This window comes from Pan paniscus, chromosome 20, assembly GCF_029289425.2.
Source record: "Pan paniscus chromosome 20, NHGRI_mPanPan1-v2.0_pri, whole genome shotgun sequence".
In the NCBI taxonomy this organism is placed as follows: Eukaryota; Metazoa; Chordata; class Mammalia; order Primates; family Hominidae; genus Pan; species Pan paniscus.
The window spans coordinates 27059108-27074648 of record NC_073269.2 but is presented as its reverse complement, the minus strand read 5'-3'; the positions used below and the strand labels follow the sequence as shown (position 1 = coordinate 27074648).

The 15541-nt window shown below is 35.5% G+C and overlaps 2 protein-coding genes across 2 annotated transcripts in view; one reads left to right on the top strand and one right to left on the bottom strand.

The window, feature by feature from the left end:
* Window positions 1–15541, top strand: part of LOC103783563 (zinc finger protein 492) — a 193251-nt gene that overhangs the window by 110932 nt on the left and 66778 nt on the right.
* Window positions 1–15541, bottom strand: part of LOC103783584 (zinc finger protein 726-like) — a 63458-nt gene that overhangs the window by 20037 nt on the left and 27880 nt on the right. The window contains 1 exon segment of the mRNA XM_063600097.1: window positions 2–99. Coding sequence (XP_063456167.1) covers window positions 2–97 — 96 coding nt within the window. The 5' untranslated portion in view covers window positions 98–99.

Here is a 15541-nt window from a genome sequence, read left to right as displayed (position 1 = left end):
AATGTCCACATTTTTCATATCTTCTCAGTGTTACTTTGTGCAAAGACTCTTCTATGTTCTTCTCTGGCAAAAAGTCTTGGGTGAAATGAGAACACATTACTGAAAGAAATAAAAATAACACATTACTTTAATTGCTAGACTCTAATATACTTTCTAAGTCTAATCTATAAAATTACACAAACTACATAAGCAAGATGACATAGCACAATACCACAGACCATAATTTCTTCCCAGACATATAAAGTTAACAAAATCATACTGACCAAAATACTTTTGTGGAAAATTTATAAATGAGTTAAGTGTGGGCAGTGTCCCAGGTGAGCACAATATAAAGAACCTCATAGAAGAAAAAGAAAAGTCTGTTATATTTACCCAACACGGTTTTTCTGCTCCCCAATATAACATAATGCCTCTAGAAGTAAATTGCCAACTTCAATTGTTTTGCAGAGAGGAATACCTGAGAGTGGATAATTCATCAAGCAAAGAGGTTTTTTTGGCTCACAGTTTGGCAGACTGTAGAAAAAGTGTGTGTCAGCATCTGCTTCTGGTGAGAATCTCAGAAGCTTACAATTAGGTGAAAGGCAAAGAGTAACAGGACCTATTAGACGGTAAGACAAAGAGCAAGTGTGAGGTAATGAAGCCAGGTTCCTTTAATGAACCAATCTTTGAATTAACAGAGTGTAAACACTTTGATTAACAAGATAGTGCCAAGCCATTCATGAGGAATTTGCCCCCATGACACAAACACCTCCCACCTGTTCCACATTAAACACTGAGGATTACATTGCAGCATAAGATTTGGAGAACATGGAAATCCAAACAATATTGCAGACCAATCAGGCTTAACAGGCATATACAAACCTTTTTAATCAAAAGCAAGAGAATACACAATATTCTTATTTGTGCCTGGTATATTCTGTTAGGACACATACCAAGTCTTTTTAAATTTGAGAATACCAGCTGGGTGCAGTGGCTCATGCCTATAATCTCAACATTTTGGAAGACTGAGATGGGAGAAACATGTGGAGCCAGAAATTTGAGACCAGCCTGGGCAACACAGTGAAACCTTGTCCTTACAAATAATCACAAAATTAGTGAGGCAGGGTAATGCATTGCTATAGTGTCAGCTACTTGGGAGATTGAGCTGAAATGATCACTTGAGCCTGGGAGGTTATGGCTGCAGTGAGCCAAAATTATTCCACTGCACTACAAAATTATTCCTGAGTAACAGAGTAAGATCCTGCCTCAAACAACAAGACATAAATTTAAGAAGACCAAAATCATATGTGTTCTCTGACCAGAACTGAATAACACAAGAAATTAAGAGCAAAAGTAAAACTGGCAAATCCAAATATATATGAAAATAAAACACACTCTTTAGCATATTCTTGGCTTGAGGGTAAAAATATTTAATCCTTCAAAGATGTCAATACAACCTAGAGTGGTGAACAGATTTATTATAATCTCTATAAAAATCTGAATAGCACAATTTTTTACAAACATATTGTTTAAAATTTTTTAATTTAATGATAAACTATAGCCAAACACCCATTAAAAAACAAGGAAGCATTATATTTCCTGATTTCAAAACGTATTAAAAGCTAAATAAGACAAACAATATGGTACTAACACATAGATAAACAGGTGAAAGACAATAGAGAGCCCAGAAATAAACCCTTCCACATATAATCAAATGGTTTTCCACAAAGTTGCCATGAGCACACAATAGAGAGAAGCTAATCTCTTCAAAACATAATGTTGAAAACTAGATATCAACACCGATAAAATAAAGTTAGATCAGTTCCTTGAACCAAATATGAAAAGTATTTTAAATAAAATACTTAGACATTAAAAAACTAACAAATCTCTTAGAAAAAAATATAGGGAGAAGACATGACATTGGTCTTGGCACCATTCTCTTAGATATGACATTAAATGGATGAGCAACAAAGAAAAAAAAGAAAAATTTAACTACACTATACTCCAAAATTTCTGCATGTCAATGAAAACATTCAATAGAGTAACAATGCCTTTCAGAAAGTGGGTGAAAGTATTTGCAAATCACATATGATAGGAATTAATATTAAAAATATATAAGCAACTCTTAAAACTGAACAATGAAGTTTAATAACTTGATTTAGAAATAATTGAACTAAATTTTTATCAAAAAAATACACAAATGGGAAAACGCTTTGAAAAAACATGCAGAATTACCATTTGTAAAGAAATGAATAAAAATTACATTGAAAAACAAGATCACCTTATACTTAATAGAATGACAGATATCAATTTTTTAGAAATACCAAATCTGTTGATGATTCAATAAAAATGACAGTCATGTTGATTGTGGGTGGAAAACCAGGATGTAGTCATTATTTCAAAATGTATAAATGTTCCTCAAGTTATTAAAATAAAAGTATCATCAAATACAGCCATCTCATTTATGAATTTATATCCAAAATATGCAACACAGGACCTGAAAGACAAGTTTGAACATCCATGTTTTTTGTGCCAGTGCTCACAAAAGCTAAAAGGCTGAAGCAACTTAGATATTCCTTGACTTATAAACACATCAAAAACCATTATACACACACACACACACGTACACACACAGTAGAATGTTACTCAGCCTTAAGTAAATCCTGTCATATTTTAAGATAAACTATGATAATACTATATTACCTGAAATAAGCCAGTAACAAAATGATGGATACTATATGATTTCACTTATATGAGATATCTTAATTAGTCACACTCATAGAAACAAAACATGGAAGGGTGTTTGTCAAGGGCTGGGGAGAGGGTAAAATAGGCAGTTGTTACTTAATGGGTATTGAGTTTTAGTTTCTCAAAATGAAAAATTTACAAAACTCTTTTATATAATATGAATATACTAAACAATCCTGAAATGTACAGCTTCTTTTTTCGAGACAGGGTCTCACTGTCACCCAAGCTTGAGGCGCACTGTAGCCTCAAGCTCCCAGGCTCAAGTAATCCTCCACCATCAATCTCCTAAAGAGCTGAAACTACAGGTGCATACCACCATGCCTGGCTATTTTTATAATTTTTTTGTAGAGAGAGAATCTCCATATGTTTCCCAGGCTGCCCTCAAACTTTTGGGCTCAAGCAATTCTTCTGTCTTCACCTCCCAAAATCCTGGGATGACAAATGTGAGCCACCACCATGCCTGGCCCTGAAATGTACACTTTAATAGATTTAAGATGGTAAATTTTATGTTTTTACAACAATGTTTTTCAAAGAAAAACTGAAAAAATACAGAATTATAATTTTTTTCAAAAATTACCTTCAAATCACAAAAGTGTCTCTCTCACACAAAGAAAATATATATTCATCATTAAACACATGGTGAAAATAAGACTATTTCCTTGACTATTCACTTGGACAAGAAAAAACAACCATTCAGCTAAGAGAGAATGTATACAAGATAAGCCATAACAAAAATTAGGGTTATATTTATAGATACACACACGTATATAATCTCATTGTGATAGACATATGGCTGATTTATAATTAAACCCCACATTGACTTAAAGTGTACAAATAGAATTGCAAATTGTCTAATATTATAGTACCTAAGTAAAATCAAAACCCACAATAAACTGCTGTTAAGAAACCAACACTATAAAACACCAATATAGACTGGAAAACAATAATAAGAGAAATGTTTATTCATAAATTCTGGTTTGCAATATTGATGTACTATGAAGAAAAGATTTGTCTAGATAATTACAGTATTTGACTGTGTACTCATGGAAGGCAGGTATTTTAAATCATTGACATGCACTATATGGCTGTAAGATTTCAGAGAAATTGCAGTATAGTCATAAATAAAAGATTCTCATGAGAAACTTTAAACATTTTTTAAAACTAGAAATAATTTTTATGTTTTAAATATATGCTATTCTTACACAAAATAAAACTGCTCTTACCCAACTTTAGAAGCAAAGAATAGCCTTACATTGCTAAATGTAAGCAGAATATGGTTAAAGCCTAAAACAAATATATGGGAGAAAATTATGTGATTATTTAGATATAGGCTGAAAAAGTGGGTGCAAATCCTATAATTCCTTTTTGCCTACAGCAAGCTTAAGTTTATAAGTAACTGTTTTAGTAAATATGGAGTGTCTACTAATTATCTAATTTACTTTAGGCATAACATGTAAATTCTAGAATATTGTTCTAAATCTCTGAATCTAAAATTACAAATTTGTAATAGAAAATAAAGAATAAAAATGTATAAAGAGAGTGAAATCAGTAAGATGGAAGAAGGAAGGGTACCCTATTTTCTTACTCCCTGCACAGCAAGAGAATTTGTCAGCCATCTCTCACAAAAATACCTACATGAGAGAGCCAGGCCCTCATGGCTCAAACCTGTAATGACAGCTACATGGTACATTCAGGTTAGAGAATTGCTTCAGGCCAGGATTTCAAGACCAGCCTGGATTGTGTAGCAAGACCCCATCTCAAATATAAGTGCCTTTAAGAGAGCTTTGAGATCCAGAGAGGGAGTTGTGAAGATCTGATAAAGCCCAAGATTGAAAAGTCTTCTTTTCAGAAGGCAGGTCCTTATTTAGGTGGTAAACTACAGACTAGGAAGTTCTTAACTGCAGACTTAACTACAGACTAGGAAGTGGCCTACCTAGCTTGGCACAACAGAAAATTCTGAACTTACGGTGTAACCATCTCAAACTCCTTCCAGCCACAATCTGAGAGAGGTCCTGCCTTTCCAGAGGCCTGGAGGAAGACATTCATTTATAGCCACGCAGGCAGGCCTGCAGACCTTGGCCTTTACCATGGTTCTTGAAGCAGTTCAATGACTCAGTTTCAGCTCCCTGAGCCACAGTTAATGGCCAGTTCTGCCTACCTAGGAACCCACACAGTGACCTGGAAAAATTCTTTCTGGTACTCAGTGAAAGCTGTACTCATCCACATTTTGACATAAGGCCCACCTTATGCAGACTGGACTGCAGAAACCTGCACTAGTGTCTGCCCTACAGAGCAAAGTACCAAAAGAAATTCAATCTATCCAAAATATAAAATGGGAATTACAACTACCAAATCCCCTTGTAACAAGCCAGCTAAAGATGGACCCTAGTGCAGACCCAGCAGCCTGATGCCCAAGCTGCAACCCCTCTTTACTACAAACCCAGAGGGCATCCCATCACCCTGGGGGCCCAACAAAAGGTGATCTTTACCTCCTGAAAGCAGTTTAAAAAACCTGAAGAGGTCTTTGCTCCTTCAAATTCACATACACCAATGCAAAACTATATTGTGCCCATTGTCAATGCTTCTATTTTAACATAGCATTGAAATTATGTGGCAGAAGAATTAGTCAAAAAATAAAAAAGAGCCATTCAAATGGAAAACGAGTAAAAAGTTGCTGGTTGTAGATCATATGATCCTATATATATAAAATCATAAATAGTACATTAAAACCTGTCTAAACTACTAAATACAATCAGTAAATTAGGAAAATATAAAATTAACTTACAAGTTAGGGTTCCATACACTTAAGACAAGCTCTCTGATAAAATACAGGAAGAAAACAATCTTATTTACAATAGCATTAAAATGATAAATTTCTGAGAACAAATTTAACAAAGGAGGTAAAAAGTCTTTATAATGATACATCAGTAATAGAAATTAGAAAAGACATAAATAAATTTAAAAATATATCATGTCTATGCATTTAAAAAATAAATACAGTTAAAGTGCTGTGTTATCCAAAGTGATCTATAGATTCGATAAACTCTCTATCAAAATTTCAGTGGTAATTTTTTTAAGTAATGGAAAATACAATTTTAGAATTTCCATGAAACTGCAATAAACTTTGAATAGTCAAAGCAATCTTAAAAATAAAAACAAAGCACAGGGGCATCATACTTTTTAACTTCAAACTATATTTGAAGACTATAGTAATATAAACAAGATGAAATGTGCAGAAAAATGAACCAAAAAAAAAGGAACAGAAACTACAACTCACATTTTACACGATACAAAAAGAAAACTTAAAAAATTGTTTAACACAGAGTTTCTTAAAATTATGCAGATTTGTGTGTTCCCAAAAAGAATGTAAAAGCAGTCAGACTGTGCAGTTTTTATGTGCCATGAACAGGGTAGTGGCTCGCACTGAAAACTTGAAAGAAGATCACTAAAAAGAAAGCAGAATCCTTAGAAAATTTAAAAGCATAAAACAGAAGGTGTCCAAATTTGAGATAAAACAAAACAAAACAAACAAACAAAAAACCCTTAGGCTTCCCAGAAACTATTTCCTATAAAACACAGCTTTCTAACTCATATTTTAACAACTGGCTTTCTCCTTAATTTTTAGACCTCTCATTTGTGTCAAACATTGTATTCACCTTCACTCTCACCTACCTGGGTGTTCATCCACCATCTCATGTCTCTTCATATTTCAGGGCTCTTTTTCTTGCTCCAGACAGGTGATCAGGTCTGGCTTAGAGACAGCAATACCTATTTCATTACAAATGAATAATGTAAATTTTGCTCATATTCTCCAGTTACCAACCTACTTATGTGTCCAGAAAAGAGGGTGTGATAAAATATTTTCATAAAGTAATCACAAAATACTGATTTCTAACAGAGAATTTTATTAAATATTTTAAATTTGTAGGTTATTATTTTCACTATCAAGTAATACTGAGTCAAAACTTGGTGTTGGCAATTAGATTTTAAGTTATGGACAACAATATTTTATGTCCCTAAATTAATGAAATTACTGCTAATCTAGAGTAAAGGACACAGATCAGCTCAGAATGTGGAAAGTTCAGGTCAAGATGAAACATCCCGAAAAAGTTATTTTATACATGGACAAATCCCCAAGATTTTCTTGAAAACACAGATCTGAAAATCATTTATGCAAAGCATAAATTACCAAAACACATTCTACAAAAAAGAGAAATGAAACCATTAGGGTATGTTTGGAATTGTGTGTTGAAGTTGTCATCACCCGGGAAGACCAGATTCCTGTAGTTCTCTAACATCACATTCCTATATAAATTCCACTGTGCAGTGTCCAAGAATTGCCACTCCATCAGAGAGAATTCTATGGCCACATCTGTAAATGTCAACAGTCCCTGAAAAACACAAACACTCACACATAGACACATACACACACATACACACACACACACACACTTACCAGGTAGCCAGCAAAATTTATAACTTGACTAAAGGCAAAATGAGAGAGTAAAAAGAACTGGTTCTGACTTACAGGAGTGACTGAAATTATCCAATAAAATATTTATTTACACAGAAATATTTCCTAATGTCTCTAATCCTGAGAAAAGAGAATGGCATAAGATCCACAACACCAGTGTATCTACAATACTTTTCTGGATGATAAAGTATAAACACAAATGTGTACACTTTTCAGTGTTCTACTTGCATCATACAGAATCAGTTATGTATATGTTTCAGATGTAAAAGATATGTTGAGTTAGAAGTTACCTCGAAAATTTGTCATTTTTAGTAGTGATTTTAAATAGTCTGTCTTTAACACCCTAATAGCAAGTATCTCCTAATAAATTTTTTAGAAGTTTTTGTGTAATAAATGCCATCTTGTTTAAATCAGCATTTTCTAAACAGTGTTCTGCATAGAGCTAAGGGAGAGCTCAGATGGAATCTCAACATTAGATGTTCTTCATCTTTACTAAGGACCCCAGCTTTTCCCAATAGGAATCTTGAGTATCCATACCTTCCCATGTTCAACACCACAAGGGGAACATTTTTAATATTGCAGACCATAAATTCCTGGTGAGAATTTTGCATGGCATATAAGAAGCCATGATGTAGAGAATGTAGAGAAAGCTCTGGTATATAGGAAAGAAATATTTTTCAGAGAACTTTGACTACTATAAAAAATTTAAAACATACTTAAACTTATTAGGGAGAAAAAACACAAGTAGAGAGATTAAGGTTTGCAAGTACTGAAAGCATGGCATTCCAGGAGGCAGAGGGGACACAGCTCTTTATCTGAGGCGTGTTTAGCTGAAAAAAAGTCATTTTTTCCTCTTTCTACTCCTTCTCTGGAAATTCACTTCAGATGAGATTCTCTGGACAAATTACACCTGGATCTGGAGAATATGCCTTTAAAGGTGTCAGCACCACATGTTTACCTGCTACCACCACGCCCACAGGTAGAAGGACCCAGAGCTGCAAAAAAAGTCCACCCATTTCTGTTTTTTATATTAAAATAAAGACTCAGGAATGATAAGCTGCTCCATGGAAATAAAAGTAAAAACTTCTTCTTTCCTGTCCTCAGGTGACCTCCCTTTTAACAGACTCCATCAGTTTCTGCTACAGTAATGAAAATATGAGCTACACTTTCCTGTCACTACCAAATCCAAACAGAACAGGCCCTGTGACCACCCTTTAGTTCAAAGGTGGAACTTAACTTTCATAAATGTATCTCGAACCTCTCATACTTGATTCTGGCCTCACCTAAGAGTCACATGAGGCACTTAATTTAAACAACATGGATGCTTCTACTCAGAATAATAAATAGAACCTGTAAAATAAAAAAGGCATAAGTAAAGAGATTTCGGCAAATTAACCATGTAATCCTAACTAGAAACACGGGCTGATAACCATTTAGCTAAGCATTGCCCCTCAAGCTTTAATAAGCTTTAAAATCACGTGGTAACTTTGGCCCCACTCTGTGTGATATAATCCTGCAGGCTTGGAAAGGGTCTGTGAGTGGGTATTTTACACAAGTTCTCTGTTAATGCTGATGTTGCTTCCCCTGGGCTCATCATTACCAGTAATTAGAGAAAGCAGGCACAGCCAAGAGTCCCTTACACTGAACACCCTCGTCACAACACACATACTTCTAGGACAAATGAAGACAACCAATTTCCTTATTCTTTGCTGGTTCTTTAAAGTTTACAGAACAAACAGAAGGCAGCAACGTTTGAATAAATTTACATTTGGAAACCAACATGTGCACATGTACTAATGCAATGTTTATTAAGCAGGTACTATGTGCTCAAGAGTATGTTACAGAGCACTGTGCTGGGTATAACGTACTTTGTGATTTAATCCTCATAACACCCTGGGAGCTGGTACTGTCTTTAATAATTCCCAGATTTTAGAGAGGGGGGGCTAGCATTTTTATGTCTTCTTCTGATTATCTGTCATTGACTTTTTTTAAATGTGTAGAATAAAACTTAAATATAGACAGGTGAAAGGGATATAGAAAGAGTTTGTATAGTTTAGCAGAATTTGTATTGTGTTTATATTTACTTTTTTTGTGACTTGTGGAACAACTACTGGATCTGCAGAAATAGAGAACAAGTAGTACTTGGACTGTCTCTGCTAGCACTGTTTAAAAAAATAAAAAAAGGCCAGGCACATTGGCTCACACCTGTAATCCCTGCAGTTTGGGAGGCTGAGGTGGGTGGATCACCTGAGGTCAGGAGTTGGACACCAGCCTGGGCAACATGATGAAACCCCACCTCTACTAAAAATATGAAAAATTAGCCAGGCATGGTGGCGGGTGCCTGTAATCCCAGCTACTTTGGAGGCTGAGGCACAAGAATCGCTTGAACTCTGGAGGTGGAGGTTGCAGTGAGCCAAGATCACGCCACTGCACTCCAGCCTGGGTGACAAGAGTGAAATTCCATCTCAATAATAATAATAATAATAATAATAATAATAATAAATTAAGACCCTAAAATACATTATTTATCCCATTCATCTGCTTTTGGATTTTTAAAAAATTTTGAGCATCAGCTCTAGAAAGGCAAAAGGATTCAAAACTCTCATCTCTTCTTATCAGTTCTGTGAGGCAAAACTCCAGGGTTGGGCCAGACCTTAGTAAGGCCTTCATAGAGGGTGAATCTAAACAGAACTGGGACAGGGAGAGGATCCTAAGTAGAATTCTGTTCTCTATGACACTGGGTATTTTGAGTTCTGTTTTTGTTAACTTACCTAAGAGAAACTTAAATCCCAGAGTTTGTGTAACTTTAATCTTTTTTAGCCACTGCCCTGTTAATTTTATAACACATACTAACAAGCAATTTAAACAAATCTCTTAAAGTTTTCTAGGATAATTTTATTTGAAGATAAATATGTATTCCTAGCAAGGTAAAAAGAACAGAAATAATAAGTCTTCTCTCCATAAATATCCCTTTAGGTGATAACATCAGAAGTCGCAACAATATAAAGAAAGTGACCCAAATAAAGCCCAAGTTTCGTTGCACACATCTATTCATTGTACCCACCATATGACGCTCAAATTAGCCATTTTCTCTAGTTGCTGGCCTAGACTAAAATTTCCTGGATGGTAGGGGCCATAACTGTTTCATCTATTTTTCTAATGGTCATATGAAATGGAAGCTATTAGTTTATCTGTTTGAGTCTCCAGACATCTTCCTTGTTTTTCACTCAAGTACCAGGAAACTGGAGAAACTCTCATCTGGGTACCAACCAAAAATATCTCATGTATGAGGGGAGGAAAACACAGAGTAAACTATTTTACTTAAACTGAACAAAAGCAGAATTATACACTTTTGTCAGCTCGACACAATTCTGTTTTGGACATTTTCAAATTTCTAGTAGATGTCCTGGTGATTGTGAGAGGTTCCCAGTGCTTCTGAGCTGATGGCCCATTGATAAGTCAGGGAAGAGACACTCAGGCTAAATGAAAAATTGAACTGCCCTGGTGAAGCTCCAGAACTTTAATCACCCATCCTGATTAGCTAGCTTTTGGGTTAAAAACAAACAAACAAACAAAGGACAAGAATACTCTACTCCAGTATCACATTTAACACATAGGTGTAGTTTGGTGGAGGCTCTGGATACTTTGTGGCCTTAATTTCTTACTCTGAAGATGCTTGTTTACACTTATAGATTCTGCCATCAGATTCTATTTACACCTGGAGCCCCTCACATAACTGCAGCAGGTCACTAGACAAGACCTGAAAAACTCAAAGAGCCACATTCTCAAATGGGAACTTCAAGACATCTATGTTGACATCTCACCATGCAGAAAATGTTTCCTGTTTGTTTTCTGTACATTCTAAATCCAAAGCCTGACCTTGCTTTGTGAATCCCAGGCAGAGGTCAGATCTTACGTGCAGATTCTATGTCAGATCAACCTGGCTTTGCATTCTCGGGTGTGACAGAAAGTGGAGTACAATCAAAAGAGAAATCACCTCATAGAGGCTGCTCTAGTACATTCTAAATAATATGCCTACCTAAAAGAAATAAGCTGAGGTAACATGAATATATGTAGACAGTTTATTTGGGCCAAGCTTGAGGATTATAACCTGGGAGCAAAGATTCAAGTTGCCTAAAATCTAAACTTTGTTTAGCAACAGTTACAAGTGGATTTGTAAAGCCAAAAAAAGATGGACAGAGATGGGGCTGGTACAAATTTATTTACAGAAATAACATTGATTATTGATTCGATGTACATCATTAAGGTTTACAGTATGAATTATAGTGTCCAGAGTGGCATTATTAGTTTAGGTTATAGCTACTGGTGGCAATAGCAAATGCTTTCAAGAGATAAGTACATTATTCAAAAAGGGGAGAAGGACATAAATGTGCTCTCATTTTAATCTCTCTCTGAGTTTGACAACTAAAAAGACTTGCATTCCTCAGAGAAAAGTTTTTTTTTATTTTCCAAATCTCAAGACCTAGATTCAGAATTTGGAGCTGCAGATTTAGGCTCTGGATGGATAGAGTAGCAGCAGGTGATACCTGCACATTTGTGGGCATTTTAGCAAGAGGAGAAAGGGGAACGTGGAGACTCTCATTTCCACATGTCTACTCAGTGCACACGTTACTCTGATTGGGTACCTGGGGTCCAGGGTCTGTGAATCAGTTTCAGAACTGAAGATACAAGAGTCATAGAAAGAGGTAAAATGGTTGATTGTTGCCTTGTCAAGTCTGTAGAAATCTGGTCTAGTCTCTCTAGAAGTGACTATAGAAAACTACAGGTATCTAACAGGCAGAGACATAATTCTGCCTGTACATTTAAGAGAAAGCAGGCACTTTGCAGCAAATTTGTTAGTTGACTGGAAGCCTGAGAGGGAAAGTCCTCTCTATAGTAAATTCTGGTTGGCACCTTATATGTTTTTATCATGTCTGATAATTCTAGACAGTGTTTGGAAAATATAATTAAAAGAAAAATTTTCTCCATCCCCAGAGAAACACCACAATGACAGAACAGTAAGAATGATGTTTTATTACACAATTAATTGAGAATGTGTCATGCATCACAGTCAATCTGCTTAACAGATTGCAAGGACAGAATTAGTCTGTCACCATAATTAGTGGTCACCATAATTAGTCCACAAGTAGAAGAATATATAGCACCATGTCATACATAGTTCATCCTGAACTCACCTGGTAACTGGAGAGGCAATTCATGTATGCTAATTGGTTATATTTAGTGATAAAATAAACTTTTCCAGTCTTTATGATATGAGGTAGTTTTGCATCTTGAAGCCAGGTGCCTGCTGAAAGTCGGCTCACTCTGCTACACAAACGGTTGATTAGGGTGCTATCTTTTTGGCTATTTACATTTTAAAGCAATGGCTCTCTACTCCCTGAGCACTGGGTTATAGCAATCCTGCTTGCCCTCTCCTGATGGCTAGTGTCCTCTCTTGAACCCTACCATCTGCCACTGAGGTACAGCCTACAGCACAGGGCATACAGCTGGCAGCTCATATCTTACATGAACCCCAGTTGCCACAGCAGCACTTGAGTGCCACATCAGAGGGTGAAGCCTGAGCAGCAGGAGGAGAGCCTGCAGGCCTCCTGGGTAGAACTGCACCTTCATGATAATGGAAATGAAAGCAGTGTTTCAGCCTCAGTTTCTATTTATAATGGTGACATGAAAAAAATACTGCTGGATTTCCAGCATGAGTCCAGATAGAAATAGGTCTAAGAATTCTCATTGTGACAGCCCACCTTATTCACAGACACCATGGGATACTAACAGGATCCCTGAAACAGTCATACAAAGCACTGGAGAGAAAAACAGCTCTCAGTCTGAGCAAGATTATATGGAGAAAAAAAAGTTAAAGGCATCTTAAGAACAACACTTTGATTAGACATAAACTTGATCAAATCAGCCAGAAAATATTCTCCTTAAAGGAATTTCTCTCTAAAACCCCAAAGTGCTGCTGGGTGTGGTGGCTCATGCCTGTAATCCCAGCACTTTGGGAGGCCGAGGTAGGCGGATCACTTGTGGCCGGGAGTTCAAGACCAATCTGGCCAACATGGTGAAACCCCATCTCTACTAAAAGTACAAAAATCAGCTGGCGTGTGCCTGTGATCCCAGCCACTCAGGAGGCTGAGGCAGGAGAATCAGTTGAGCCTGGGAGGTGGAGGTTGCAGTGAGCCAAGATCACACCACTGCACTCCAGCCTGGGTGACAGAGCGAGACTCCGTCTCAAAAAACAAACAAACAAAAAAACCCAAAGTGCACAGGTACTCTCAGCATGAGAAACATGAGCATTATGAAAAAGGAAAAAATATTCTCAGCAGAATTTTATAAGGTTTCTCTTTTATCTCTGCTGCTCTCTTATCTCCTAGCCAATGAATGGGAGATCTACAATGGAATACATCTGACAATTTTCATAAGCCCTTGTAGGTGAAAAATTGAAATCTGACTTTGTTTATATAGTGAAATACATTTGACCTTGCAACACAGCTAAATTAACAGCTATTATGGTTTCTCAGTGCCCACATCACCGGTGTTTATTTGTCCCGTAATAGCAGCATTCCAATTTAGTGAAATGAAAGACACTGAAATTATGCTTATCTGTAACTACCCATATGGGATCAATTAATAAGCATGTTAGACAAATATTTACTGTAACAATTTGGTAGCAATTTTTTGGATATTAGATATAAATAAGTATAAATTAATGTAATAGTCATAATGTATGTAAAATATTTAAAAAGTATCTGTAGCCATAATTCAGTTAAAAAACTTCATTTCAACAGTATGAATAACAATATTAAAATGATTATTTAAAACAATCATTCAAAGTAAATATTTTGCCCTTATATTCCTACTATTGTATGAATACTATTGTAGAAAATACCGTTTAATTTATATAAATGCAGGTTGTTTACTAACAGTACACATAACTATGCTAATTATTCTGAAGTATAAAATAGAAAGCAAAGTACAACTACAGACTCCACAGTTTATACACTGAACTACTCTTGCTTTTGCAGTGTAAGTACTTCAACCTGCAAATATTAGATCATTACCTCAGATAATCAGTTTTCTGTCAAAGGAACTTACTCAGTATCTCTTGGCTTTAATCATTCTGTATTGCTAAATTTAATCCTATCTTGGTGCCAAACTTTTGTGTGCACTTAAAATGACATTAATCTAAACAAATCTGTGTCTACTTTAGAAGGCTAATAACAAAAAACATAAACTTTTGCCAAAACAAAAACAAGCAATGAATCTAAGGTCCTAGATAAAGACAATCCTGAGTAAAAAAGAATGCCAAAAGGTTTATTTAGCTGTTAATATGACTTACATATATTTCAAAAAAACAGAGAAAATTGTCTACATATAATATAAATGCTATAAGAAAAGAGAGATGAGCAAAATATTCTCCTTTATTTTAAGGTATGTGAATAAATCCTCTTATTTCTAATTCATATTTTTTCCTACAACAGCCATGTCCTGGAACATGTTGAACTGTCAAGACGTCGGAATTTCAGTAGACAATGAATTCAGACATCTGTGGAATGGCCTTGGGCACACTGTGTTTATGGGGAAAAAAGCAGAAGAGAAAAATGTGTTATATAAATTTATGGGTGCAAATAAATAAAGCAAGTTCTTAGTGACTTATGAAGACAGACTCTGACACAATAATAGTAGGAAACTACAACACCCCACAGACACTAATAAATGGATTACTGAGGAAAAAAAACCACAAAGATATTAGGACCTGAACTCAACACTTGACCAAATTGTCCTAACAGACCCCTACAGAACTCTCCATCTAAAGACAACATAATATACATCGTTCTCATTACCACAGAGCACATACTTTAAAACTGACCACACATTTAAAACTAAAGCAATCCTCAGCAAATTCAAAAATCCCCAAATCATATCAGCAACACACTCAGACTGCAGCTTGATAAAAATATAATTCAATACAAATAAAAGCACTTGAAACCAGACACATAAAAAATTAAACAACCTACACTTCAATGACTAAAATGAAATTGAGAAGTTCTTTGAAATACGTGAGAACAAAAATACAACACAGCAGAATCACTGCAACACAACTAAGGCAGTGCTATAAACTAAGTGCTCACATCAAAAAGTTAGAAAAATCTCCATTTAACAACCTGATGTCATAAATAGAAGAATGAGAGAAGCAAGAACAAATCAACCCTTAAGCTAGCAGAAGACAAGATATAACAAAAATCACATCTGAACTGAAGAAGATTTAAACATAAAAAACTACAAGAAAGATGGAGAAATCGAAGAGTAAATTTTTTGAAAAAA